Source organism: Hibiscus syriacus, unplaced genomic scaffold (genome assembly GCF_006381635.1).
Source record: "Hibiscus syriacus cultivar Baekdansim isolate YM2019G1 unplaced genomic scaffold, ASM638163v2 tig00013960_pilon, whole genome shotgun sequence".
Taxonomy (NCBI): domain Eukaryota; kingdom Viridiplantae; phylum Streptophyta; class Magnoliopsida; order Malvales; family Malvaceae; genus Hibiscus; species Hibiscus syriacus.
In genome coordinates, this window is record NW_024062312.1 from 2,169,527 (window position 1) to 2,196,295 (window position 26,769).

Consider the following 26,769-nt stretch of genomic DNA (forward strand, 5'->3'; position numbering starts at 1 on the left):
AAGAGAAATGATCACTAATGTTATTGATTCATTCGATTTTAGTCCCTAACATTATCAAACAGTTCAATTTTAGTCCATCAATTGTTAACTCTAATTTGATTTTAGTCCCTCAACCATGTTAGGAACTTAAACAAAAGGCAGTTAATGAAAATTAAAGGCTGAAAGACTAAAATCGAACGCATTGATAATGTTAAGGACCATTTTCCCTTAATTTTAAAATTGGTGACCAAAGTCGGACATACACTAAACATAGGGGACTATCCGCATAGTTTACCCAAAAAGTTTATGTAAAAAGTTCAATGCTAAAATAATATCAATTATGCTACTCACAAATTTACACCTTCATCTCCTCAGTCCCCATCCACCTAAAATAGAATGAGCTTATTGCCTTCGATGTTGTAGGCATAGTTCTAAGCAAAAAAACAACAAAAAACCTTATAAAAATATCATAAAACTGTTTACTTTTTTAAGCTCGATCGAGTTTTACTTTTAAAGTTTAAAAAACTCGATCTAAGCTTGATCAAGTTTCACTTTAAAAGTTTAAGAACTCGATCGAGCTTGATCCAAAATAAAAATCGAGTAACTAAGTTTTGCTTACACCCCCTATGTATATAACCAATGCAGAGATTAGTTCTTACCAGGATCTTCATTCATACCATGAAAATGAAGAATGGAAGAACAAAAATAACATAAATGCCTGATATTTTCATTTGCCAGAATCCAATACAAGATTCATGTCATGTCTGGCCGCGTAGGGGAGATTTCGAGACAATGGTTAAACACTAGCAACAACATAAAGCTCCCATCGAATTGGTCAACGGCCAAATTGCTAATGGAATCTTCATATTGATCGAACAAATTCATACATCGATGACAGTATAAGCAACGATTGCAGTTCAAGTTCACATAAAAAAAATGCAGATCCAACGGTTAATTTCTTTTGCTAACAAGTTTACCTGCAAATGAATGTGTCCAGCAGTTACTGAGGTAACGGCTTTCGCTAGCTTATATTACTAGAAACTGCTAAGCTTTCACTTCGACTTGTTTCGACCCCTGCTCCGGTATCAACAATCCAAACCCTTCTTTAGTTCTAGCATCTGCAAAAGATCGATTCTTGTTCATATACACCGGATTCGAAGTCAATACCCTCAACCCCGAGTTCTTATTAATCTCCAAAACTTCAGGCAATCCGTTACCACAGCCTTTCGACATTCCGACATCGATCCTTATTGCTCTAGAATCACAAACACCATTAATCCCGGCCTCTTGAATAGTATGACCCATTATCATCCTTTTCGCACCAGGGATCGTAGCGAGAACGTGTTCTAGAAGTGAACAATCACAGTTCTTCGCTAATTCATCCGAAAACTTCCTCAACCAAACCACAGCATTCCTCCCTCTACAATACTTTGGTGCTCGGCCCCCCATCGATCCATTAATCCAATCCCTCACCTCTTCATTGATCCTCTGCAACCCATAGTCCACATGTTTGGCTAAAAGGCCACCGTGGACGAAAACTGAGTCGCCAACGACTAAAACAGTCGAGTTATTAGCTAAGAATCTACGGGAAATCGGACCATTTGGTCTCAATGCAGCAATTCTAGCTCTAATACTATGAGAAAAATCTTCAGGGACTCTATGAAAAGATAAAGGAATCCCATGAAAAGGGTTCTTAGGGATTTCTAAACCATGGCATAAACTCTTCATCTTGTTCCCTATAGCATACCAATAAGCCCAGACATCAAATTCCTGCAAACCCTTTTCAGTTACAAACCTGAAATCACCTTCAATGTTCATTATCTCGTGATTCCCATTCAAAGTTATCAGCTGTCCACCAGTTTTAACAGCTTCACGCTTCAGTTTCTCCAAGAAATAAAGGATCTTGAGCTCTTCCCCGCCACGGTCAAGCACGTCGCCGATCTGAACAACGGTGGTAGACCCACCGGACCAACGATCGGACCCATCGATGAGGCCGGCGAGACGGAAAGCTTGCTTGGATTTCTCGAGATCTCCGTGGAGGTCGCCGATGGCGACGAGGCGGTCAGGGGGAGGGTAATGAGTTTGAAGAGGTTTTTGAGGAATTTGTTGCTGTTGGGGCAGGAAAAGGCCACTCACTGAGAAGTCTACGAAGGTGTCGACGAATGAAGAGAGGAATGAAGGTAGGTTTTCGCATGTCAGCGGTGATGATTGGGTTTTTTGTTCCATTTTTTTTCCTTGATGATCTGTGCTTCGTTTGATGGGTATGGGTATATGCAAATTTATTGTCTATTGACTAAAAATGGTGAAAGTCTCCAGGGCAGGAAAGCTTAGACCTGGGGAAGGACATGGGGATCAAATTCCATGAATTTTGATTGGATCAGACTTCATTGTATATAATTTTGTAAAAAATACAGATAAGTCGTGTTGAGGATTTTAGAAGGGATTAAATATAAAATAAGTGTTTAAATTATAATTTTTTTACAAATAAGTGTTTAAGTTATTTTTTAAATAATATTGGTATTTAATTTTATAAATGTTACCACTTTAAGTGTCTGGACCATCAACGATATTAATTTGTTCTTTTAGTTTTATTTTTTTAAAGAAATATATTAAAAATATTATTATATTTATAAAAAATCCTAATTTATCTTAAATTACAAAAAAACTCCCAAAATCCTCAAATCTTAACCCTAACTCATAGTCGATGCCTTTCTCGGCCATGACCACCGTAGACGTAGTCCTTACCATCCTCCTAGTCCTATGTCCTCGTAGTTGACGTCGATTGGCCATCGGAATCGTGTGGGATCGTGATTTTCATCCTAGGGTTTGCATGGTATAAAACGTTGATTCATTGTCAATCGATCATCGATTGATCAATATTTCATGGGGTTTGATCGTCGGGGGAGGTGGGTTGGGTAAAGCTTCGTTGACAGCAAAAGGCGACAGATGGCTTAGGTTTAAGGGTTGAAATGAAAGTTTTCAAAGTTCGAGGTTATTTCAAAAATTTTGTGCTTTTTAAAATATATATGATTTTAATTTTTTATTTTAAATATAATTTTTAAAATTATCATATTGTGACACATGTCACTTAACGTAGAAAATTAATGTCGTTGACGGTCCAAATACCTAAAGTAGTAACGTTTGACATTAAGGTCATTCAAAAAAATACTTTAGACACCTATTTATGAAAAGTACAATATTTTGAATACTTATTTTATATTTAAGCCTCATGGAAGATAAGTTGAGTCACATCGGATTCTAATTTAGGATAAAAAAATGTTTAACATAACTCGATCTGACTTGTTAAATAGTGTAATTATATCTTATATACTTATAGATTATTATAATAATGATATCTCTATATTTTTTAATAGATCCTTATTTTATTAAATAAAATTAAAAATTATATAACAAGTCTGGATGCAGGTTTTACCTCACAAAGTATGTCGAGTTTAGGATTGGATGAAATTATTCTAAGCCTCAGTCGAATCAATTTTAGATAGAATAAATATTTCAACAGGTCAGATTAGATTGATTAAAAATTCGACCCAACTCAACATGTTTATCCGTACTTAAACCTTAACAGCACAGTTGATAGGCTAAGTGAGCCCAACTGTTGTTGAATTTGGAGTTTTGGACCCAAAGACTCTTCAAAGAGAGAAGAAAAAAATTGGAGCTTTCAGGCTTAAATAAAACCTTTCAACAGCAACCAAAACCCCCTATAAGCCCTAGAACCTAATTCTTTGTGTCCCTTTCTTGAATCAGATTGCCTGAAGGAAGAAAGGAAGACAAGCAATGGATCACATAGCAGCAGTAGAACAGCAAATGGTTTCAGAAAGAATGAGGAGGAAACTTGATGAAGTAAACACAGCAGCTCAAGCTCAACTTGCTACTGTCCAAGACCACATCAATTTCACTCTTCAGGTTTCCAAGATTAAATCTTTACCCTTTTTCTTGCTTCCATTTTTCTCAATTGATATTAGTCACAATAACCTAATGTTTTCCCTGAAACTATGATTTCTTCGGGCTATTTGATTGCTTCTTGTAGATGGGTTCTGTTCAATTCTTGCTTAGGAATTTTTGGAACTAAATTGATTATTAGATTGTAAAGCTTTGAACTTGCTGGTTACTGTAGATATTTTCTTGGTTGCGTTGGTTTTATTTATTTTGTTCAAATTTGTTTTAATGATTGGTTGCAGCAAGCGTATTTCAAGTGTGCATATGAATGCTTTGATAGATCAAGGAAACAAGAGGAGATAAGCAATTGTGTTGAACATTGCAGTGTTCCTGTTGTTAATGCTCAGCAGCATTTCGAGAACGAAATGGCCAAGTTTCAAGTGAGTTTCACATGTCTACAAATTTTTGTTTCAATGAAGATACTTGGGCTTTGGTTTTCTCTTCATTGAACAGTTTTAACTTTTCTATGGTTAAAATTTCCCTTTCACTTTCTTAGTTCCACTCTACCTTTCTTTCTGTCCTAACAAATTTAGGGACCTTTCCTTTCCATGATTGTATTAAAATCGAGCTGCTCTTAGTCTGTATGTTTTATGCTTTTTCTGGAGTTCTATTTTAGAAGGGTGGTTTCCTAAAGTTAGCAACTTGAACCCATCGCCTCTTGCATTTGTTCTCTCACTTCATGCATTTTGAGAAAATAATAGTTAATCTGTGGAGTGGAGTTGATTGAATGGCAATACGCTGTCCCTCTAATCATTCAGTAGGCTGCCCGTGATTCTGAATAATGTTCGAGAAATGTTCACATCAAGCATCATTGAACTGATGTCCAACCCCTTTTGTTAAGTCAAAATAGAAATAAGGTGCTGCCGTTTCATGCTCATTGGAAAATGCTCAAAGGCAGCATATGACATCTTAAGGGTAGTTTGTAAGTTCTGGAGAAAATGCAAATGACAAATAGTTATTGGTGGAAACCGATTCGTAGTTTACACCTGATTGAATGTGATTAATGATTCCAAAGTAGCTGGAACTTAATATCTACCTTAGTACCATACATTTTGGAGGGTGTAACAGGAACCGACAAAGAATAGGGAAATGAGTTCTTTAGAAAAGTTGAATTACATCACTGTTTCCCTGTTGCTTTGCTAGTCACTTTGTTGGTCTGATGATATCTTTGAATGTTCAATTGGAACCTTAATTGAACCTTATGTTGATCATCCGATAAATTTATTTCACAATATAGCCAGTGGTTGTGTTCGATGTTAGAGAATTCTCGGTGTATGGTTCTTCAGCTTTTATTCTGGAGAAAACAACGTTAATTCTTCTCTACGTAGCAATCTAAGGATTCTCCATGTTTAGATTTTGTTGTTCTATTGACCTTTCATCCAGATATTACACCATAATAATACATTGATGGATAATTGTTGTAATGGATGTAGGAAAGGTTAAACCGATCCTTGATGGTCTGCCAAGATAAGTTTGAATCGGCTAAATTTCAACAAAATAATACCGATGCAGTCAATGAGCTGGAGTCGTGTGTCAACCAGTCAATCGAGGATAACATGAAGACACTGCCACACCTTGTCAGGAGAATGAATTCTTCTTTCAACATCAGCGCTTGAGCCCAGATTTTTACTTACAGGATTTTAACTCGAAGCTTGAGATTTTATGTTATAGGCATCTGGCTAACAATGCCCTTAAACTAATGACCTTTTGTTATTGTTTCTTCTTGGCAGTTGATTCTGCTTTGAATTTGAGAAACTACCTCTTGATTTCGTGGGTTTAAGAAAATGAACAATAAAAAAAACTCAGTAGTAAGGGACTGTTTTATAGATCTTTAATATCAGACAACTTTGTTTATAAAATTGCAGCAGAATTCTAATCAAATTTATTGTTGCCGTAACTCATAGTTGAAGAATTTCAAGGAAATGCCTTCTCAAGGGTTTACATACCATTACCAAAATGGTCCAACATCTCCATGGAGGAAAAAATTGTTTTTATTCATAGAAAAGTACAAGAGACTTATGGTTCAGGCTGCATTTTCTCACATTCATCTCGAATGGATTGGAAAAGTACCGAGGAGAGGTATCGCTCACCAAAGCTTGGAAACAAGACCTGAAAGTATTCAAATACTTGTGAGTTATGTCATATTACATGTTTGAAAATGGTTGTATAGCTATCAAAAATGGGAAAAGAATAAGCATGCAACAGATATGCACGAGCGTACAAGTGCTAGTGTGCACCAAAGAAGTGAACAAAACAAGAGGAGGGAAGGGTTAACATCGGGAATATAATGCCTAAAGGCAGGTTCGTGACATAACATTATAACATAAGGGTTTGGCTTCATGTTGGTCATATTCAGATGAGACTTTTACAAGGAAAGACCTAGTCCCAGCTATTTTCTAGCAGACTACCAGCCAACTCTACATAAGCTTCGATCCAAAGTTCACTGTTCTTATGTTTGGAAGCTTCTATTCACTACCACCCCTTAATTTTATATGCTTATTTCTAGCTTTAACGTTCTATTTGACGTTTACGATTTCCAAAATACAAGTATCCTACTAGAAAAACTGCAGGTCAAATTCTTAGTAAATGCGAAAAATACTTACAGCAATCAGCTTCCCAGCATTGTCCGGTCTTTTCCCAACTTTAATTGCGGCAGCTGCTGCTGCGCCAGAGGATATGCCAACCTGATAACAGTATAATGAATCAAATTAGTAACGAAGTTATGTTATATAGCATATGTAGAACACGATATACGAACGGAATATAATTGTCTCTGTTTGCTCATTTTTTATTTTTTTATTTCCAAGGGGTTTCAAAAGTCTTCCGCGAACACAAACCACATGACTCTGAATGAGCCAAGTCCGAGAACCTTCCGATTGTTTAAGCTTAGGTCAAGCTTTTGAGTTACAAAGGTCATACGTATGAAGAGAAATGACTTCTTCCCATTTGTATTAACTTCCTATTTTTTTTGATAGGAATAAAAGGCCTCAATAAACCCCCTTGGTGGTTAACGGAACTTAAAAATAGTTCCTTAATCCACACAAGGAGGAAATGAGTGCCCTAGGATTCAATAAACTCAAATATAACAAAGTAATACAAACCATCTCCCTCAAGAGATATAAAACCAAAAAGAAACAGCCCTTAACAGAGCATAATTCAACCAATACCCGCCTTAGCTAGGACATCCGCCTCTATATTGGCTGTCCTACTAACCCAACTAATAAAACCTTCAAAAACACTAAGCTTTTGAATAATGTCTTTAACTATTTGAACATAAACAACAGGACAAGAGACCACATCCTTAATCCAGCCAACTGCCACCTGACTATCACTCTCAATAATCAATCTATCTTTAACCCTATGACGAATAGATTCAAAAAAATCTAAACCCTTTAGGATAGCCTTCAATTCCATTAAAGTTGGGGGCCCCGGACCAGCCGGCTCTTTGAAGGAGCCAAGAATCGAACTAGACATGTCATTCAAAATACCACCTAAGCCACTCCTCTTCCAATCACTCGAGGTAGCCGCATCCACATTAAGTTTAACAAAACCTTTTGGAGGAGGGGACCAAGGAAACACGGTTGAAACCCGATAAGAATGGGATGAGTAGGAATCCACTATGGACGGGTCAGCAATAATATCATTCTTGGAAATAGTAACTTGAGTTTCCTTAGCTAGAAACCATGAAGCAAGCCTGCACCTAGCTAGAAAGAAAATCTCTGCTCGATAAAGCTTCCCTCCTTCAAACACAATAAAATTCCTGGTCTTCCAAATTGTCCATAGAACAGCTCCAGGAATAAATGGCCAGATAAGAGAGTTGGTCTTCAAGTCATTCCAAGCCAATAGGAATCTTTTAGCATCTGCATGAAAAACCGACTGAAAATTCCAATATCCCAAGAATTTCATCCAAATTGGCCAAACAAACGAACAGGAAAAAAATAAATGCGATGAAGACTCTTCTTCAAGATTACAGAAAGAACACAAAGTATCATTTATGCCCCGAACACCTCTCTTAACCAAAGCTGTCTTGACCGCCAACTTCTTTAATATAACTTGCCAAAGAAAAGTCTCAACTCTTGGAGGCAACCGACCCCTCCAAACATTATACTTCCAAAATTTAGCTTCCTCTGAATCGGGAGAACCCGAATAAGATAGGTTGACACATGATTTCACAGTGAAAACCCCTTCCCCATTCCCCTTCCAAAACAGTCCATCAGTGGCATCAGCAGAAATAGAGAAATCAGAGATAACAACCATCAAATTTGCCCATTGCTCAAATTCCCAGTCATTCAACTCTCTCCTCAACTGAACGTTCCAAATCCAACCCCCTGAACTGAACTCCCCAAACTGAGATAATCTTCCTTCTTTATTTACTGCAATAGAAAATATTCTAGGGAACAAAACCATCAAAGGATGATCCATTGTCCAATTGTCTTGCCAAAACCGAATGTTACTCCCATTGCCAATTTTAAAGCTATATTTACCTCTGATACTACAGCCCAACGAATCAGCATTATAATGATTTCTCACAATATCTCTCCACATCCAGGATAGTTTAGGAGAGACTTTACTGTCAAACTGCATCAAGGAAGGATCCAATTTATATTTGATGCAGAGCATTTCCCTCCAAACCGCCTCCCTCTCAATAGCAAACCTCCAAGCCCACTTTTCCAAAAGTGCCCTATTCACCACCTTTAAATTAGGAACCCCCAATCCTCCTTCAATTTTTGGTTTACAAACATCGGACCAGCTTACCCAATGTATCTTCTTTCTCCCATCACCACCACCCCACAAAAAATTTGACATGATAGAATTTAGAGTCTTGTAAACTGAAGCTGGAACCTTGAACATTGACAAAAAGTAAATCGGGAGTGAGCATAGAACTGATTTAATTAGAACTAGCCTGCCTGCCAGTGACAGAGAGGAGCCTTTCCAGCCCGCTAACCTCTTATTAAAGCTTTGAACCACTGGATCCCATAGAATGTTGGAGTTCCTATGTGGACCTAGAGGGAGTCCCAAATATTCTGAGGGAAAAGAGCCCACTGAACATCCAATCATAGTAACAACATGGCAATAACAAATTAATGTCGGTAAAGGACCATTTATTTTTTCTTTCAGTCCAAACTTTTAAGTCACTTTCAAGTTGAAGAAAAATAATTTACCATCAAGCCTTCTTGAAGAGCTAATTGCTTTGCAGTTTCAACAGCTTCATCACTGGATATCTGTCAATTCAAATCCATCACAAGAACACACGACTTCATGAACCGAAGCCAATAGAGAAACTTAATACGAAGAAAACCTCAACTACCAGTTTGATGACACTAAGGCCACATAAAAGTAACATACAGAAATCACAAAAATTTAGCCACGAAAAAGGAAAACAAAACTCAGACCTCAATAACTTCATCCATCACATTTTGGTCCAAATTCCCAGGTATGAATCCTGCTCCAATCCCTTGTATCTTGTGAGGACCTGTATTTGATAAGGGTAAGGTGGGGTGTCAATATGACGTGCATATTCCAAAAAATTGACAAATGAGGATAAAAAGAAGGTTATCTCCTCCTACCAGGCTTTCCACCGGAAAGTATGTTGCTCTCTGTAGGTTCGACACCAATAACCTAATACATCCAAAGACATAAACAGTCAACTATTCAGCTGCAAAATAAGGCAAGGCCCTTCTTGAAAAAATAAAATAAAAAGAATTCCTTAAAGAAAATCAGTGGTGTTAGTTAATACTAAAAATTGTTTTTGTTTGATCATATATTCTCTATAAGACATCTCAAAAATTCAATGCGAAAATGTTCCGAAGGGCATGTGATATAAATGCCATTCAGGGTCTGTTAAAAGTGGATGATCACCTTTATGTTGGGATTCTTTTCTTTAAGGTACCGGCCAACTCCAGATATGGTTCCACCAGTTCCAATCCCTCCAATAAAAATGTCCACTTTGCCTCTAGTGTCTTCCCAGATCTCAGGGCCGGTTGTCTCATAGTGTATCTGCAAAAGGAAATATGATTTTTTTACCTAGGCCACAAAACTCAGCAAGGTGCGAATAAGGAGTTGTAAATACAGACTTTGGGATTTGCTGGATTATCAAACTGTTGAAGCATGTAGGCATTGGGTGTACTTTTCACAATCTCTTCAGCTTTCTGAACAGCACCCTTCATGCCTTTTGCCGGATCCGTTAAAATAAGCTCAGCTCCAAATGCTTTCAAAAGAACTCTTCTTTCCAAACTCATTGATGATGGCATTGTCAAGATAAGTTTATATCCTTTTGAGGCAGCAATGAACGCAAGGCCGATGCCTGTGTTTCCACTTGTAGGTTCCACAAGAATACTCTAAAGATGTTTAAGAGTAAATGGTGAGCATCAGCACATAAGTACCGGTATTTATCTAAAATAAAACATGTAACAAGTAGCAATCACACATGAGTTAACAATAGTGGAGACTAAGATTGATCTACAAAGGGTCTTTTTAAATTTAAATCACAATCTCCAAAATGCAAGTATATAAATAATAAAATAGAAAAGATAAAAGAATTATATCATATTTTTCCATTCAAATCGGAGCACAGGCTCTATTTCATCAGTGGACAACATAGAGAGCTAGGAAAGCCATTACCAACAAAATATAACAGGATTTTGACACTAAAAAACCTCTAATGAAAAGCCAAAAAATAAGATGCAAGACTGGATCTTGAATCTATGCAGGATAAAATAAGTCAAATGAAAAATATGCCTAGCAGCTGTGTGATGAGATAGTAAAATACAGGCATCTATACGGAGCCACACATCACTCCAACCTTATGTTACGAAGTTAGGCCTCTCTTTCTACAACAGGACAGCCTAAGTCATTGATTGTGATATTAGACGTGAAAATCTGAATGCTTCACAATATATATTTAAAGCCACGGTTTTAGGCATAACTGATGAGCTCAAGATTGCTGAAATAGCAAAGCATATTGATCGAACAGTGGGAACCTATACATAAAATAGAACTCCCACTTTCCTTTTCAGAAGACCATCCAATAATACCAAATTTAAGACAAAGTATTCAAAACAGTGTGAGAAAGCAAATTTTGACTATATATTTGTTGTTTAACATACACAACACACGGACAGAAGTCCCATCTACCTCTCATTACCTTTCCAGCTGTTATAAGTCCTTTTTGCTCAGCATCAGCAATCATACTGTACCCTATCCTGAAACAAATTTTGAAAAAAGCAGTTAATTGCCTGGTCTTCCTTATATTAAAAGTTCAGTGACAGAACAGATAGCATCAACCCTCATCCAAGAGATTCTGGAATTTGATAAATCTGGGGTGATTCAAGGTAATATCTGTTCAAAGACTAAAAAAAAAAGAGAGATTCTGGAATTTAAATAAGGACAAAAGCCTGAATGAACTCTACTTAAAAGATATCCTTATCAAAACTTCAGCAGAGGGTTCAGCAAAAATAACAACCATTTTCTCCTAGATCTCAAGGTAATGCTTTTTAACTATTAGCAAATAACGAGCTTTCTAACTAATGCATACAAGCTACATGATGCTTATGAAAAAATTTCGCTACCTGTCCTTCACACTGCAACATGGCTCCATAATCTCAAGCTTGGCTGCAATATTTGCGACAGAGCCTTTCACAATATTGTTCAAGTACACCATTGGTGTTTTTCCAATAAGCTGTGTTACAAAACAAATAATAGAACTAAATAAATAACTCAGCAAAACAAAAATAGAAAGGTTCATTGATTATTAAATTTATACAAGTTTGGTTCTTTCGCCATTGAGATAGCATGTGCTACGAGCAAAATAGCAAAGAGTTTCATATAGAAAAACCGGAGACTCAGACACTGTACTTTTTTTAAATGGAATCATTTCTAAACATTGTTCAAGAAATAATCTTTCTGGATGCTGAACAAATAGTCTTCACTCCCTCAGATATATAACATCCTGATGAAAGGAACAAAGAACCTCAAATCAACTAATCTTAATACTAATCTAAAATTATTGAGGTCACGAAAGTAGGGGTGAACAAAACTGACTCGAGTAAAAAAAACTGAATTTTTTGACAGGACTCAACGTTGAAAAACTCGTTTTAACTATACTCAACTAGCAATTTCAAAAAACCGAATTGAAAATTTTTCAAATAAAGTTTGAGTTAGTACTCCAATAGCTAGAAATATTTAATAATTGGTGGATTGATTTTAACGTTTAGGTTGAGTCTCTCAACTTTACATGATAAATAAATATAACATATGAAAGAACTATATAGGTATATTATATATGGTTATAGAAAACTGTTTAAATTAAAATCAATTAGTATAGTAACATTATAAATATTTACAATTAAATTTAAACAGAAAGTAGAACAGCTTGAATTGAACTCGAAAAAAACAAATAACTCATTCGACTCTATCGAACAGTCAACCTACAAGAAAGTACAAAATTTAATCCAGAAAAACATGTAGTGGCACCAGAATTAAGAACCCAGAAAGCAGAACTTGAAAATGTCCAAGAATCCGAAACACTTCAAAAATCTAGTCAAACTAAACACTGAAAGCCAAATTCTCCGAAAATAAATGCAACCCGTTTCTCAATCCCGACCGAAATTCAAGAAACAAACATAAATTAAACCATGAAAATGAGACCTGAGTAACGTCATCAGCAATGTTAAGCCCTTCGATCGCGGTGTCAGGCTTAACCGAAACAGCTTCACACACAACAGAGAAACCAGAAGACGATCCTTTCCCATAATTCAGCTTCTTGAATCTCAGTGATGCAGCGGTGGTGTTAGTGGTGGGACCAAAAAAGCCCAGCTTGAGAGCGCCGGCAGAAAGGTCGGAGCAGGGCTTAATCTTGTTGGAGTTGCAGTGTTTAGAAGTCAAGGGATTGAAGAAGATAGAGGAAGAAGAAGCTGCGGCCATGTTTTGCTTTCCTCTTTTTGGTTCGTTTCCAAAAGCCTGCAGATATTTATCTTTGATTCGTTGCGTTGCGTCCTTTGGCATTATTCCGAGTAGTACAGTTTAACCTAGGTAAAATATGCATTTAATTTTAGTTATCTAAATTTTTAATTTTTTTAAAATAATATCTAATATTTAGTTTTTATTTCATTTTAGTTATCTGTCATTAAAAATTTAATGCGTTTAGTATTTAAACTATCAGTTTTAGTCTATTTTAATACATAAATTTTCATTTTTTTCAAAACTTAATGCTAAATTTGAACGACTGTACTAAAATGAAACAAAAACTAGAGTTTTCAATGGCGGGTACTAAAATAAAACAAAAACTAAACTTTAGGTATTGTTTTGACAAAATTAAAAATTTAAATATTAAAACGAATCAAAATTAACAATTTGAGTTATAAATATATATTTTACCCTTTAATTTAAGGCTGAGGATGGTAGAGGATGGTGTAATCGAGAATGTTATAAAAATATATAATATTTTTGGTTGAGACATTTTAAATATTAATTTTTTTAATATTTTGGTTGAGTTAAAAATACTTTCAAGAAAATAATATTTTTTAATCAACCAAAAATGTTAAAAAAATTTAACATTTAAGTTGTGTCCAATTAAAAATATTACTATGTATTTTATAATATTTTCGACCGCACTCATTCTCTTCTATTTTTAACCTTAAATTATATTGTGGTGACTTAGACTATCCCATCATTACTCACTCACAATTACGCATGTTATCGAACAATAAATAGAATGGTAATTATATATCGGGCAAACTTCATATTTAATATTTAAATTATTACTTTTATTCTGTTTTATATCTAAATTTTATTTTTTTTTAAATTAAACTTAAATTTAATTTTAATTTTAATTTGAGTTAAAAATTAATAATTATATCAAAACAAATAATCAAATGTTCAACTCTTTGACCCTCCAATGTATAATAATATCATGCGTGACGGAAGTTATGTTTTTCTAAGAAAAAGGAATAATAGAAAAAAATATTTGAGAAAATAGTGTCTAGGTACAATGAATGTAGACGAAAAATTACACACTCTTTCGAGGCCTCAAAGGTCAGTTTCACGATCCAAGTTGGGCTGCTCATAGTGTGATTTTAAATGGTCAATAAATTATGTTAAATGGTCTTTTTAGTCACTAAATTTATAAATATTATAAAATTATCATTATTTTCTTTTTGAATAGATATAAAATGATGGCTTAATACAAAAATAAGAGTTATGCCTTGAAAAATGTTTTAGTGCTTATAGAAATTTTTGTTAAAAATAGGTGTCTAACGTTTCTTAATTATTTTTTAGGTGATTGCCGTTTTTTTTATAAATAAAAAAATTATTTTATAAAAGAAAAAGAAAAAATTAAAAAACTTAATTTATTTATAAAAAATCCAAAGTTTTTAAAACTTACAAAATAACCCCGGTTGAGTTTTCACTGGAGCTTTGAAGTTTCCTCCACGACAAACGACGACGCTACTCGATGAGAGGATGGTTGGGTTTCCCCCTGTGTGAGACGACATTCTCACTGGTGTAAGCGGTGATAGTCACGACTGGTCGGAGAAGGGTTCGGCGGTGAAGGACAACGAATGAATTCTTATTGTTGGTCAGGGTTGGGGTCGCGAGGCGCCGACTAAGCTGTTGCTGGTGGCGGTTTACACCACCAACTGTTGTGGCGATGGCATCAGGGAAGGGGAAGGGACGGGGACGGGGACAGGGACAGGGACAGGGGTGGGGGATTTTTTTTATTTTTTTAAAAAATATATTTGTTTTTTAATATTTTTTTAAAAATTTTTAAATAAATCTCAAAACTATCCGAACGTGACATATGTCACTTAACGGAGAATTTTAATGGCGATTAGCGTTCATGTGTCTAAATGTATAATGTTAAAAACATTAGGTACCTATTTTTGGCAATTTTACCCAAAAATCACCCTAACAGTTAAATATTACCGATCTAGCACCATTTCTGACAAAGCGCGGATCATTCGGCACACCTTCGTAGGATTTTTTCATAGCTAGCACCACGGTGGAAAAGTGCGGATCATAATTTGCGCCTTCACAGCTTCTATCGAAGCTAGTGCCACGGTGATAAAACGCGTATCATGAAGCGCACCTTTGCTAGGAATCAAACACGTGGCAGAATGTGCAAATCATAATCTGCGCCTTACATTTAAATCCCAAACCGTCCCTCCTTAAATACCACCCAACCCCCCGTCCCCCTCCCCCTATAAATACCCCCTCATCTAACACTCATACTACACAAAAAAAGCTCTATTTTTTCCTTCTACATATCGTTGTATCAAGTTTTAAGTAAGTATAGTTATCGTTTTTAGAAGCTAAATTTTTTATTATATTATAATCATTTAATAGTTTATTATTTTATTATATTTTATTGTACTAATTTTATTACTTTTTGCAGTTATAAAATGGCAGTGGGGTTGCTTCATTTAGATGAGAATAATATATCGAGTTATTTTGCCGATACTATAATAATTTTAAATTCTGTTATTTTATTTATCATGAATGCTTTATTCATTTATTTTTTTTAGTTTTAATTTATATTTTAATTGGTATACTATTTATTTATTTAATTAGACGAATGACCGTATATTAGATCCATTTATTCATAATGCTAAATTAGAAATATTGAGTCGTGTCTGGCCGTATTTAGCTGAGGCTAGATTCGGTTACATAGCGAAATATGTAGGGCATTGTAACATTGAATTCAACCTTATTTCTGCATTGATTAAGATGTGGAGACCAGAGACACACACATTCCATCTTCCGTGTAGGGAGTGTACTATTACGCTGGAGGATGTTTCCTTATATTTGGGGCTTCTGGTAGATGGGGATGTTTTTTCTGGTGTGGAAGATGGTGATTGGCATTCCTTGTGCGAGGAGTATCTTGAAGGTATTCTGCCTAATTTCAACGGTGGTCGAATACCGTTATCATGGTTGGCTAGAAATTTTTGACGGTTGAGCGACGACAGTTTCGAGGAACATGCTCAAATATTTGCCCGGGATTGCATATTGCAACTCATAGAAGGGATCTTTATGCCCAATAAATCTCACAACCAAGTTCATTGTATGTGGTTGCGTCATCTCGCAGATTTTTGAGTTGTTGGCTCATTCAATTGGGGCTCCGTGGTTTTGGCATCTCTATATAGAGAAATGTGTCGAGCAACTAATTATCAAAAAAATGCTATCGGTGGATCTCTCATTCTTCTACAATCATGGGTGTGGTATTACATGCCTTTTTATGTCTAGTCGTGAAAAACCCGTTAGTCTTCCCGTTATTGTTGAGGTAATTTTAATAATAATTTTTTCGAGTATATAATGAATTTTTTTTACATTGAATAGGTGGTCATCTATAAGGAAATATCATCGTGATATACCGGATGAATTGGAAGAAATTCGACTGCTCATTGATCAAAAGGCTGGTACGAATGTATATATTTAAATTTTATTATTTACCTTTAATTATTGTTATATAATTAGAATATTATTTTGATAATAATTGTATATATTTGTTTTAGTTTTAATGGGCTCCTTATTCTACTGAAGAAATAAGGTGTTGCATCATACCTCACTTGAGTGGCACACTAGATGTATGGATAGCGGTGGTCCCTCTGATATATTATGCTATTGTCGAGTGGCATCCTATTGATCGTGTGCTCCGCCAATTTGGTTTCGTACAATCTATTCTTGAAGCACCTCAGAATCTCGACAATATGCATAACATCGATAGACAGGGCAAAAAAAAAGTAAATTGGCTGATGATGGACATCGAGTGGGTAATGATATGGGAGGATCGACGCGGACGCATTCCCTGTAGGGAGCCAATTTATGTGGATTATTATTCGGTTACGGATGACCATTATCAGTAGTTCAACATGAACGGAAAGTCTTTCCTACTTTCTAAGGAAGCACGAGGCGAGAGCATTCATCGGCATCGAGAAAAACGTCCACTGTCACAGCATCATCATCCCCTGACTCGTGGAAAGAGAGCACGAGCTTCCGGCTCATCCTCAGCTGGAGCACCAGAACCATCACTACAGCCACCGATTTATATTTCGCAGCCATTTCAAATGGCACCGCAACCATTTCAGATGCCACAACCGCAGGATTTTATGACACCTCCTGGCGGATATACTCTCATGCTTATAGATCCACCGTGGTCTTCATATGCAGCTTATTTGGCGGGTGATGGTTTACCAGAGACATAGACACCTCCGGCTTAGTTTTCACATTCATTGATATCGATGTTTTCGCAGTTTTCATAGTTTTCTATGAGTGGTGGAAGGTTAGTCAAACACTTCCATGGTCCTTATTCTATGGAGGTGCTCGTCATCTATCCCTCATCAACAAAATGTAGCTGCTACTGCTGCTACTTCTACTGATAAGAGTGAGGAGGAATATCAACTTATACGAAGAAATCCTCATCGAAATAGACAACCACCGCCCTATGGAACACATTCAAGACGCAGACATCGATAGACTTGTTTTATTTATTTTGTTTCTTAATGTTTTTATTTAACTATCGACTTTTTATTTATTTTGTTTCTTAATGTTTTTATTTAATTATGAACTTTTTATTTATTTTGTTTTTAATATTTTTATTATTTAATTATGGATTTTTATTTATTTTATTTCTTAATGTTTTTATTATTTAATTATGGACTTTTATTTATTTTGTTTCTTAATGTTTTTATTATTTAATTGTTTGAATTGTAACATTTGTATTTAATGTTTCTATTTAATTGTTTTTATTATTTAGTTTGTAATGTTTTTGTTTAATTTTCACTTGAGTAAAACATCACTTGAGTAGCACATTAATTAGAAGTAAACGAAAATGAAATAACACAAATTAAGGCTTCATAAACAACAATTACATCGTCACAACATCAACGGTTACATGATGATAAAAGAGATGAACATATTTTCCTATTATGGCCTAGGTTTCTACAATGCCTACATCTTTTGTTTTCTTTGAATGTCTCTTGAATATCTATATTACAATGAATTTGGGTGGATTTTGGACGATATGTCTCCCTTAACAAGCGCGGGTCTGGTACAATCGAAAGCCAATTCTGAACCTCATCTGGGTATTTCTCATTACCTATGAGGGGAACTCAAATTCATATACCTTAAATACTTCTGAAAGTCGGTATACGGGATCCACAAAATGGTTATAGTCTTGACGGGTATAAGAGCAAGCTGCTATTACACGAGAGAATGGATATTTCAGAGCTTGAAAAAACCCACAATCACATCACCTATCTTGTAGTAACATCCCAAACACCGGGTTAGTGACCAAATTGTAAAATTTCAAAAATTAGTGACTAAAGTATATAAATTGAAAAGTTCAGGGACTTATATGGAAAATTTTGTGCATGAATGAATATCAAAGAAGGATGATTGGAAGGGCAAAATTATCATTTGACCAGTAAATGAATTAAAAATGTATTATGGTGAGGATATATACACGTGGAATTGAATGAATAAGGGAAAAGAAAGTTTCCAGAGATATCTTCTTCACTCTTCTTTCTCTTTCAGTCGTGAGCTACCAAAAGAAAATGTATCTTGCTAATTGATTATCCAATGAATTTAAGTTTGGGTTATGTTCCTTAGATGATACTTAAGCTTAAGGAAAGCTTGAGTTATCTTAAAACTAAAAGATCAAGGAGTTATAAAGGAATAAAGATAAGAGGGTGATAAGTGAAATCTTGGGAAAGAGTTAGTAAGTAGAGTTTGAGACTAAAATTGACTTGTCATCAGATAAATTAAGAAGTATGAAGTGTTAAAATTGAATTTGGAATATGTTAGAAAATTTGTAATATTCTTGGTTTCAAGAATTAGGATGAAATATGGAAGATAAGGATGTGTCATATGAATAGAAATTGATTTGAGTATGTGTACTTGAGTTTAAGAGTATAAAAGGGATTAAGAAATGAAGGGTTTAAGTTGATATTGGTAAATTTTGGGTTTAAAAAGTGATTTCTGGGCTGTGAGTCGGTACTGCTTCATTCATTACCGATACTTCAAAGGAAAAAGAGTGATATTTAGAGTAGGGGTATCGATACTGGTTGAACAGTATCAATACCATAAGCCAAAATTGGACAATTTATTCAAGGGGTATCGATACCTAAAGGGTAGTATTGATACCAAGGGTACCAATACAATAGGTCAAATATAGATACCATTTTGGAAATAAGGATTCCAGAACCAGGAAAGGGTATCGATACCCAGGCTTGATATTGATACCATAGATAGGGAAGTATCGGTACCATACCTTGGGTACTTATACTATTCAAAGAGGAAAATTGTAATAAGCCTTTCTTTTAGTCTAGATTATTAAGGATTGAATTATAATACTTAGAATTCTGATATGAATATCAAATGTATGATTGTGTAGATATCGAGCATAAGCAAGTTCTGTAACGACCGAAGAGTTAGGATCGATCAAGAGGGATAAAGTCATAGAAGTTGATTTGAATTAAGTGAGGCTAAGGTAAGTGCATACTATAGTATAGATGTAGTTTAATGGAAATAAGACTTGTGATAAGTCTATTTCCTATGTTTAAATTTCATAGCTTAATAGTTATGAACATGTATATACTATAATCATTATAAACACATGCATAAGTATTATATGTTTATATGTTTTGATACATGTTATATGATCCATGTGAACATAATCAAATAACATAAACTATATGATATGAAATAGATGATTATATGTACATGTGACATATGGTATGTGATAAGATATATGTGATTATAAGATAAATTATATAAGTACATGAATATGTGATGAATTAATGATTATATGGAACATATAAATATTCAAGCCCATGTTATGTGATATGAGAGCAATAGGTATAGTTGGCATGCCAAAATTTGAGGGTTATATGAGGTCCTTCGGGATATATACGAGGTCTTTTGGGACATACATTAGGTCATTTGGGACAAATTTTATATGCCACTCATTAGACCATTATATGTGCACAACCTCAATGTACTCGCATACCTTAAGTTCTCAATAATGTACATGAGCACATAAAAGATATAAGAGTTTACGTTAACATAAAATATCATGCTATTATTGTTAATGATGGACCATATGTGATATGATTAAATAATGATTTGATAATTATGATTGTATATGGAATTATTGGATTGCATGTTTATACTTTAGGAAATGCATTATTTGATTGTATGCCTCACTAAGTCAATCACTTAGCGTGTGAGTGTTTCACACGTAGGTACTGAGAAGCAAGAGGATCAGAACTAGGATCTACAGAAACAACATACCTCTTCTCGAAGATCAGATCAGAAGTAATTTACACAATATGTCTTTTGTTGTAATAAATATGTTGGCATGTAAACAAAATTGTGAATTACGTATACTCTGATCGATTTTGTAATGTTTTGAATATAATTATGTAAATTGGTTAACTTTATTTTAATGAAAGTTTAAAATTTTCATGATATTTATAAGTGTAAAGGTTTTTAAAAGGTCCATGTGACACCTCAGATTCGTATCCGGGTCGGGTACAGGTTGGGGGTGTTACATTAACTCTAAACGAGTTAGCTTCAATCCCTTGAACATGTTGTGGCATTTATGTGACATAAAATAATTCATGGGTTTGAGAGAAACTTGTTATAAACATTTCATTTGATGTAGTAATTTTTTTTGTAGATATGCAACTAATCTTAGGTGATAAGTATGGTCGTTTTGTATCCAAGTTAAAGTTTGTCCCCCGAGCTTTGCAAAAAGCACTTTCAAACGAAAATAAGTCGTTTTAACCAAAGTTGTTACTGGTAAATGATGTGCCCCCTTTAAGGTTGAATTGATAGCCTAAGCCAAGTTGGTCATCATGTGTCCATATCGATATCCATCATCGTCTGCATTTGTCCACATTTCTTTGTTGACGAGGTTGATGAAATTGTACCATTGCTCTTTTTTCCTCGTAAATATTGAAGCATTTACTCAAACGTTTAAGGTAATAGTTAGTAATCTGAGCGTCAAATGTAGTACTTATTGTAAAGCTCCCATAAAAAAATGAAAATGATTGAGAAATGAAATTAGACATTGTGATATACTCATGTGCACAAGTAATTGGAGCTCATCATTCTTCTTGAACTTTCCATGATAATTTGCAGCAATATGTCGGATACATTACTGATGTTAGACATAGGGTGATTGCCACATTGGACCCAAATACTCCATTGATGCTTTGATCCCAGCTCCGCGATCTAAAATGACACAGATTTTTTCCCTCGTAACAACATGTAAGTGTACATTTTTTTAGGAAAAAAGCCCAAGAATATGTATCTTCTCCTTCAACAAGGGCAAAAGCAACTGGAAGAATGTTGCGATTATCATCTTGGATAATTGCCAATAACAAAATTTACTTGTATTTTCTATACAATAATGTCTCATCAATTTGAATAACGGTTTTGCAGTATTTCACAATATTAATGCACTATGGGTAAGTCCAAAAAAGTCAGTAGAATTGGCATCAATCCTGAAGCACTCGATTATTGTGGTATGCATGGCAAGTTTCGAAGTCCATTATTATCTCAGGATTCAATCTGCGCACTACCCTAAACCAACTTGATAGTTCATTGTAAGATGAATCCCACTATCTGTGAAGTTTTTAATGACATTCTATTTTGCCTTCCATGCTTTCTTATAGGAGACGGTGTACCCATATTGAGACTGTATAGTTAAAATCAGCACCGCAATAGTTATATAGGAGTTTTCTTTGACCATGGGCATAATGGCTTTGCAGATAATGTCGGAGTCCAAGTTGGGATATTCCTGGTTGATCCCTCTAGCACAGCATGTATGAGGACTTTTGTATATTGTTAGTTCCCACATGTTATTTTTCCTCTTCCTCTTTGATACACGAACCATCCAGTTGAATCTGTTATCACGTTAGACATAGTAGCAGACATATTTTTCGGTAGTGGATCGATCGACTTTAGAGTGAACAGAATTACGAATGTTGTAATTATTAATTGCAATCATCGCTTCTTCTTTGAATGAAAACTCTATTTCGATATATAACTCACCATCATTGACTGATGAGTTAAATCCGTAGTCACCAACATTAGGCATGTCCGTAATTTTTGGCCCTGCATTGTATCATAGTCAGCTTCATACATGTGTGTTGAAGGTTCCGTGTGTACCATATTTGTGGGAACTATATCTACATCATCATCATCGGAGTCCATGTTGAACTGTGGTGATTCTAGCTCAACAAATAGTCCAGTCTCAGCATAGTACTTGGCTCACGAAGAGGTTCTTCTGGTGGAGATGAGGGTTCCTCTGTGATGCCGATATTTAGGCCGAACTAGCTGGTAGTTGAATGTCTTTCTCTTGAACTTGAAGGCATTGTGTCGTATGGATTTTGAACTGAGTGTTGTGTCGCATGCATCTCCATATTGAGGTCGAAGAAGCTCACAGTTGAATGTCTCCCCTAAAACTTGTAGGCATCGTATCAAATAGGTACTGAATAGATTGTTGTATCTAGGGTATCTCCATATTCAGGTCAAGAAATTGGTAGATGAATGCCTTTCCCTTGAACTGGAAGTGATATTGTTATACATATTGTTCGTGGAGCCACATCGGTGGAGATCGTAACAAGTTGCTAATAAATGTCTCCCCATTGAACTTGATGGGATGGTATCAGGATGTGGATTTCCCGTTAATGAGTTAAAATCATTACACATTACTTGAGTTGGGCTGTCAACTTGATCAACTTGTTGAGCTAGCCTATAGTGTGAGCATAATATCATATCACAAACTGTAGACATTTCAACAAATGTTGGCACACATTTTTGTATCACCGTCTGAATTTTAATTCTGAACATCAACCATCATAGCAACATCGTTGGAGAGTTCGAACACAGTATAAGTTAACGGAAATAGTGTAGTTGGAAATCTGTACTGAAGTGAGGACAGTCTTCTAGTATTTCCAATATGAACATTCCTTGAAATTTTAGTGATCAACTCCTCAAGAGTGTTGTTTCTCTTTAAGGATATTATGACTGAATGATTTGATGCGAAGACAATGTCGGTTTCATCTTCCCGAATTTCTCCATTATGGTAACAATAGCTGAAATAAGCCTCATTTTGAGAGTTCGAGAGTTTGAAAGAATGAGAGTTATATATCTGCAAAAAAAATAGCTGAAATACACCTAATTAAATAAATAATATATAACAACAACAACAAAACCCTATTCTCATTTACAATGGGATAAGGGGATGTAGTGTAGTAGGCTGCCCCCAACGCCAGGTTGAGAGCAGCTTCCGTGGAAGACCTCTAGCAGTCAGAAAATTAAAAATAAAGATAAAATGCAATGCATGTATAAATCAATACATAAATACATAGTTTTGGTCAAATAAAAAATCACTAATTTAAATAACATAATTTAATTTTGTTACCGTATCGACAAAATATCTCGAGATATAATCCCGTATTCCATTTACAACCTAAAAAAATAATAAAAATAATTATTACAATAAAATTTGGTCAAATAATTAAATATAAAATAAATATAATATAATAAAAAATAATTTTACATTCTAAAAACTATAACAAAATCTACTTAGCTTGATAGAATGAATAATGTGAAATTAATTTGGTGTGGTTTGATGTTTGCATTCGGAGGTATTTATAGGGGAGAGGGATGGGTGACCGAGAGAGTTGGGTCAGGTAATAATGGAGTGCGCAATAATTCATGAATAATAGAAGGCTCGCCTTCCCTGCACGTGTTAAATTTCCCATTGAAGACGCCCTTCATGATTTGCGCCTTTGCTACGTGGCGCCAGCTCGGACAGAACCCCACGAAGGCGCGTTTCATGATCCGAGCTTTTTCACCGTGGCGCCAGCTTGGACAAAACCCTGTGAAAAAGCGCCTCATGATCTGTGCTTTATCAAAAAATGTGCTAGATCGGTAATATTTGGAGAAAATGTGTCTAATAAGTAATATTTCATTGTTATGGTGTTATTTGGGTAAAATTGATGCAAAAAATTATTTAGAAAAATATATTTATTTTTTAATAAAAAATATTTTTATTTTTAAAATTTTTAAATAAATTATCAAAATTCTTTAGATATATATCACTTAACGTAGATTTTTAATTGCGGTTAGTGTCAAAGCCTAAATATATAATGTTAAAAATATTAAGCATCTATTTTAGCGAAAAATTATTTAGACACTAAAATATTTTTCGAGACATAATTTAGACATTTATTTTTGTATTGAACCTAAAATGATTACTATAATATTATAATAATAGTTAATTCTGATAATTTTAAGAATCATTTGTAATAGTTCGATAAAATTTCATAATCATTTTGTAATACCGTTGTGACCATTTTGTAACACGTTAATAATTTACTGATCATGACAAAAACTTGGATTCATAAGCAAAAATCATATAGAAATAGAAATCAACAATTTATTGAACTTTTAATCACGAACAGATCGAACAGGCAAACAAATACAGTACAAGAACAGTAAAATCACCAGTAATTTACAATGTAACATAATGTAATTCCAAACAAAACCCAGAATTTAGCTTTTCTTAAACTTGGAAAGGGCCAGGCCAGTTCTTCAGACCCTCATCTCCAACTCTCCCGTTCCTCTGTTTCAATGATCCGCCATTGCCAACCACATGACCTTCAACGAAAGCATAGTACCTCAACACAAAGGCCAACCCCAAAACCACCCATTCCAGGCAGAAAACCACCACGCACAGCCCGCCGGCCAGTCTCAGTATCAGAACCCCGTCCTCTTCCCTTACGTAGGACTTCAGGTACCCCAAGAAATCTCCGGTTCGGGTCCATATGAGCACCGAAACAGAGCCCTCGAATATCGACGTCAGCCCCATCGTGACCATGTGAGACAAGTACCACTTGTTGGACCCCGAGATCGCGACGGAACACTCCGATACGGCGCCCCCGATGGCGACGACGTGGAGGAGGATGAAGAAGAAGCCGAACAGGGAAGGGAATAGACGGAGGGAGAGGGTGAGGAAGATGCAACTCGAGGCGGATCCCAGGAGGAGGTAATTGCTGATCAAGAAGAATTTGTGGGTTCGGCTGTGGGACTCTCTTACTGAATTCTCGATTGAGAGACCCATCGATGAAAAATCAAAATTTCGAGCTTGAAATTTCGCTTCTGGAGAAAGATTTGAAGGTGTTCTTTAGATTGAAGAAAGGAGAACAAGGATAAACGGCGACGAGTTTCTGCGTTAACGTTCGAATTTTTTAAAATTTGTGACCGTTGAGAAAGAAATTCAAAAAAATTATAAACGTCTTTTCCTCAACAACATATGGAATTTAGGTTTATTATACAAATTAATATATGAATTTCTAAGTTTTTGTCAAATCGTGTCTGTGTTGATTTGATATAACCACTTAATCAAATATTTAACATGGTATAGATAAATCATAATGACGATGTCATTAAATATCACATGTTATAATTTGATTGAGCGTTGAACTATTATTTCATTATGTTCGAGTTCTTGTGAATATAGAAAATCCATGTTAAGAGACTCATTTATTAAAATTAAGTGTATAATATAGATCAGTTTAGATTAACCCGAACAAAATCTTAAAAATTAGGAGGGTAACAAAAAAAATAAAACTTAGGGTTCAATATTATATTCTTTTTTAAATTTAAGTACTAATTTGGGGGAATCAAATATCAATTTGAAAACGTTGTCAAAATTAAGTACTAATTTTTTATAAGCCTGAAATTTATTATCTTAAACCGTGAATTCAAAAATATTTTTTTAAAGTTGACACATATGTATAAAAAACAAAAAAAGTTTTATATGGGATAGACACAAATAAAATTTTAAGTGGACACATTCAATAAAATAAACAACTAATATAAAAAATTCGATCGGTGGATGTGTTCTACATACAACCTCCACTTATCTTAAAGCCTTATAATATAGGATAAATTACACGCTTAGTATTTAAATTATCAATTTTATTTTGTTTTAGTGCTTATACTTTCATTTGTTTCAAAATCATACCTAATGCTTACTTTGTTTTCGTTTGTTTCAAAATCATACCTAATGCTTACTTTGTTTTCGTTTTGGTGTCGGTTAGCGTTACACTTTTATGGGTAAATTACATCATTCATCACTCAACTATCTTCTCACTCTTATTTTGGTCATTGAAGTTTATTTTTTTAATTTAATTACTTAACTTTCAAATTACTCCTAATTTAATCATTCTAATTTTTAAATTTAATTTTTATTTTAATTATATATTAATAAAATAATAATAAAAATGTCATGTCACAAAATTATTAATAAAATAAATTAGAGTGATTAAAACATGAACAATTTGAAAATTGAGTGATTAAATCATTAATAAATCAAGTTGAAAATGGGGGTTTGGATTGAGACTTCCACTAAAACACTGATGCTTTTTGTCTAATATTAATACTTCAAAACAACAAATCTAAATTCGATACTGATACTTTTCAATAACATCGATAATAAATTCTTTAACTTTATTGAGTGAAAAAGATTCTCAATCACCTTATTTGGATTCTCATCTGATTGTATGTTCTTAAAAGGGATTAATACGTTTAAAATATTAAAATATGAAGAAGTGAAGATAACACCGGCAAATGCTTTGTTGTGAGCATTTGGTAATATTGGTGCAGTGCTTGAGGTTGGTGTGAAATGTTTTCCGAGGACCAACGCATCCTGGCGCTGGTGGTGCCACTGGCTCTGCACCTGGTAGTGAAACAAGGGGTCTGATGGGGATGTAATCGATGCAGATTTCTCCGACAGCCAATGAAAATAGGTTCCTACAAGTG

General features: G+C 34.8%; 4 protein-coding genes and 1 long non-coding RNA gene across 6 annotated transcripts; 2 read left to right on the plus strand and 3 right to left on the minus strand.

Moving 5' to 3' along the window:
* Window positions 1-612: 612 nt before the first annotated feature.
* On the minus strand, window positions 613-2,278 carry LOC120206762 (shewanella-like protein phosphatase 2). The gene has a single exon (XM_039206354.1). It carries the CDS (start codon window positions 2,203-2,205, stop codon window positions 1,024-1,026), a length of 1,182 nt encoding a protein of 393 aa, XP_039062285.1. The 5' UTR covers window positions 2,206-2,278; the 3' UTR covers window positions 613-1,023.
* A 1,367-nt stretch (window positions 2,279-3,645) lies between these two features.
* LOC120206769 (protein FAM136A-like) lies at window positions 3,646-5,616 on the plus strand. Its single transcript, XM_039206366.1, has 3 exons — window positions 3,646-3,903; window positions 4,179-4,316; window positions 5,370-5,616. Exons 1-3 carry the CDS (start codon window positions 3,775-3,777, stop codon window positions 5,550-5,552), a joined length of 450 nt encoding a protein of 149 aa, XP_039062297.1. The 5' UTR covers window positions 3,646-3,774; the 3' UTR covers window positions 5,553-5,616.
* A 170-nt stretch (window positions 5,617-5,786) lies between these two features.
* LOC120206766 (cysteine synthase-like) lies at window positions 5,787-12,917 on the minus strand. Of its 2 annotated transcripts, XM_039206364.1 has the most exons (11): window positions 12,794-12,917; window positions 12,583-12,754; window positions 11,505-11,614; window positions 11,081-11,138; window positions 10,011-10,274; window positions 9,796-9,933; window positions 9,504-9,555; window positions 9,330-9,409; window positions 9,099-9,158; window positions 6,540-6,620; window positions 5,787-6,045 (listed from the first exon to the last, which is right to left on the minus strand). In XM_039206364.1, the coding sequence occupies exons 1-11, from the start codon at window positions 12,856-12,858 to the stop codon at window positions 5,953-5,955; spliced, it is 1,173 nt and encodes a 390-aa protein (XP_039062295.1). In that variant the 5' UTR covers window positions 12,859-12,917; the 3' UTR covers window positions 5,787-5,952. The 2 variants fall into 2 exon arrangements, with proteins under 2 accessions (XP_039062295.1, XP_039062294.1); XM_039206363.1 differs by having other exon boundaries at window positions 12,583-12,908.
* LOC120206771 lies at window positions 6,804-26,766 on the plus strand. The gene is made up of 3 exons (XR_005524141.1): window positions 6,804-6,814; window positions 11,161-11,162; window positions 26,694-26,766. It is a non-coding gene; the product is annotated as an uncharacterized LOC120206771 (long non-coding RNA).
* LOC120206767 lies at window positions 24,456-25,105 on the minus strand. Its single transcript, XM_039206365.1, has one exon. It carries the CDS (start codon window positions 25,064-25,066, stop codon window positions 24,509-24,511), a length of 558 nt encoding a protein of 185 aa, XP_039062296.1. The 5' UTR covers window positions 25,067-25,105; the 3' UTR covers window positions 24,456-24,508.
* Window positions 26,767-26,769: the final 3 nt, after the last annotated feature.

Bases quoted from the DNA above. Each gene is read 5' to 3' on its own strand.
- LOC120206766 (XM_039206363.1), bottom strand. From the start codon at position 12,858: ATGGCCGCAGCTTCTTCTTCCTCTATCTTCTTCAATCCCTTGACTTCT. The intron at 11,615-12,582 runs GTCTCATTTTCA...TTTGTAACACAG, and splicing joins TTGCTGATGACGTTACTCAG to CTTATTGGAAAAACACCAAT. The intron at 10,275-11,080 runs GTAATGAGAGGT...AAACATCTTTAG, and splicing joins GACTTATAACAGCTGGAAAG to AGTATTCTTGTGGAACCTAC.
- LOC120206762 (XM_039206354.1), bottom strand. From the start codon at position 2,205: ATGGAACAAAAAACCCAATCATCACCGCTGACATGCGAAAACCTACCT.
- LOC120206769 (XM_039206366.1), top strand. From the start codon at position 3,775: ATGGATCACATAGCAGCAGTAGAACAGCAAATGGTTTCAGAAAGAATG. The intron at 3,904-4,178 runs GTTTCCAAGATT...GATTGGTTGCAG, and splicing joins ACATCAATTTCACTCTTCAG to CAAGCGTATTTCAAGTGTGC. The intron at 4,317-5,369 runs GTGAGTTTCACA...TAATGGATGTAG, and splicing joins ACGAAATGGCCAAGTTTCAA to GAAAGGTTAAACCGATCCTT.
- LOC120206767 (XM_039206365.1), bottom strand. From the start codon at position 25,066: ATGGGTCTCTCAATCGAGAATTCAGTAAGAGAGTCCCACAGCCGAACC.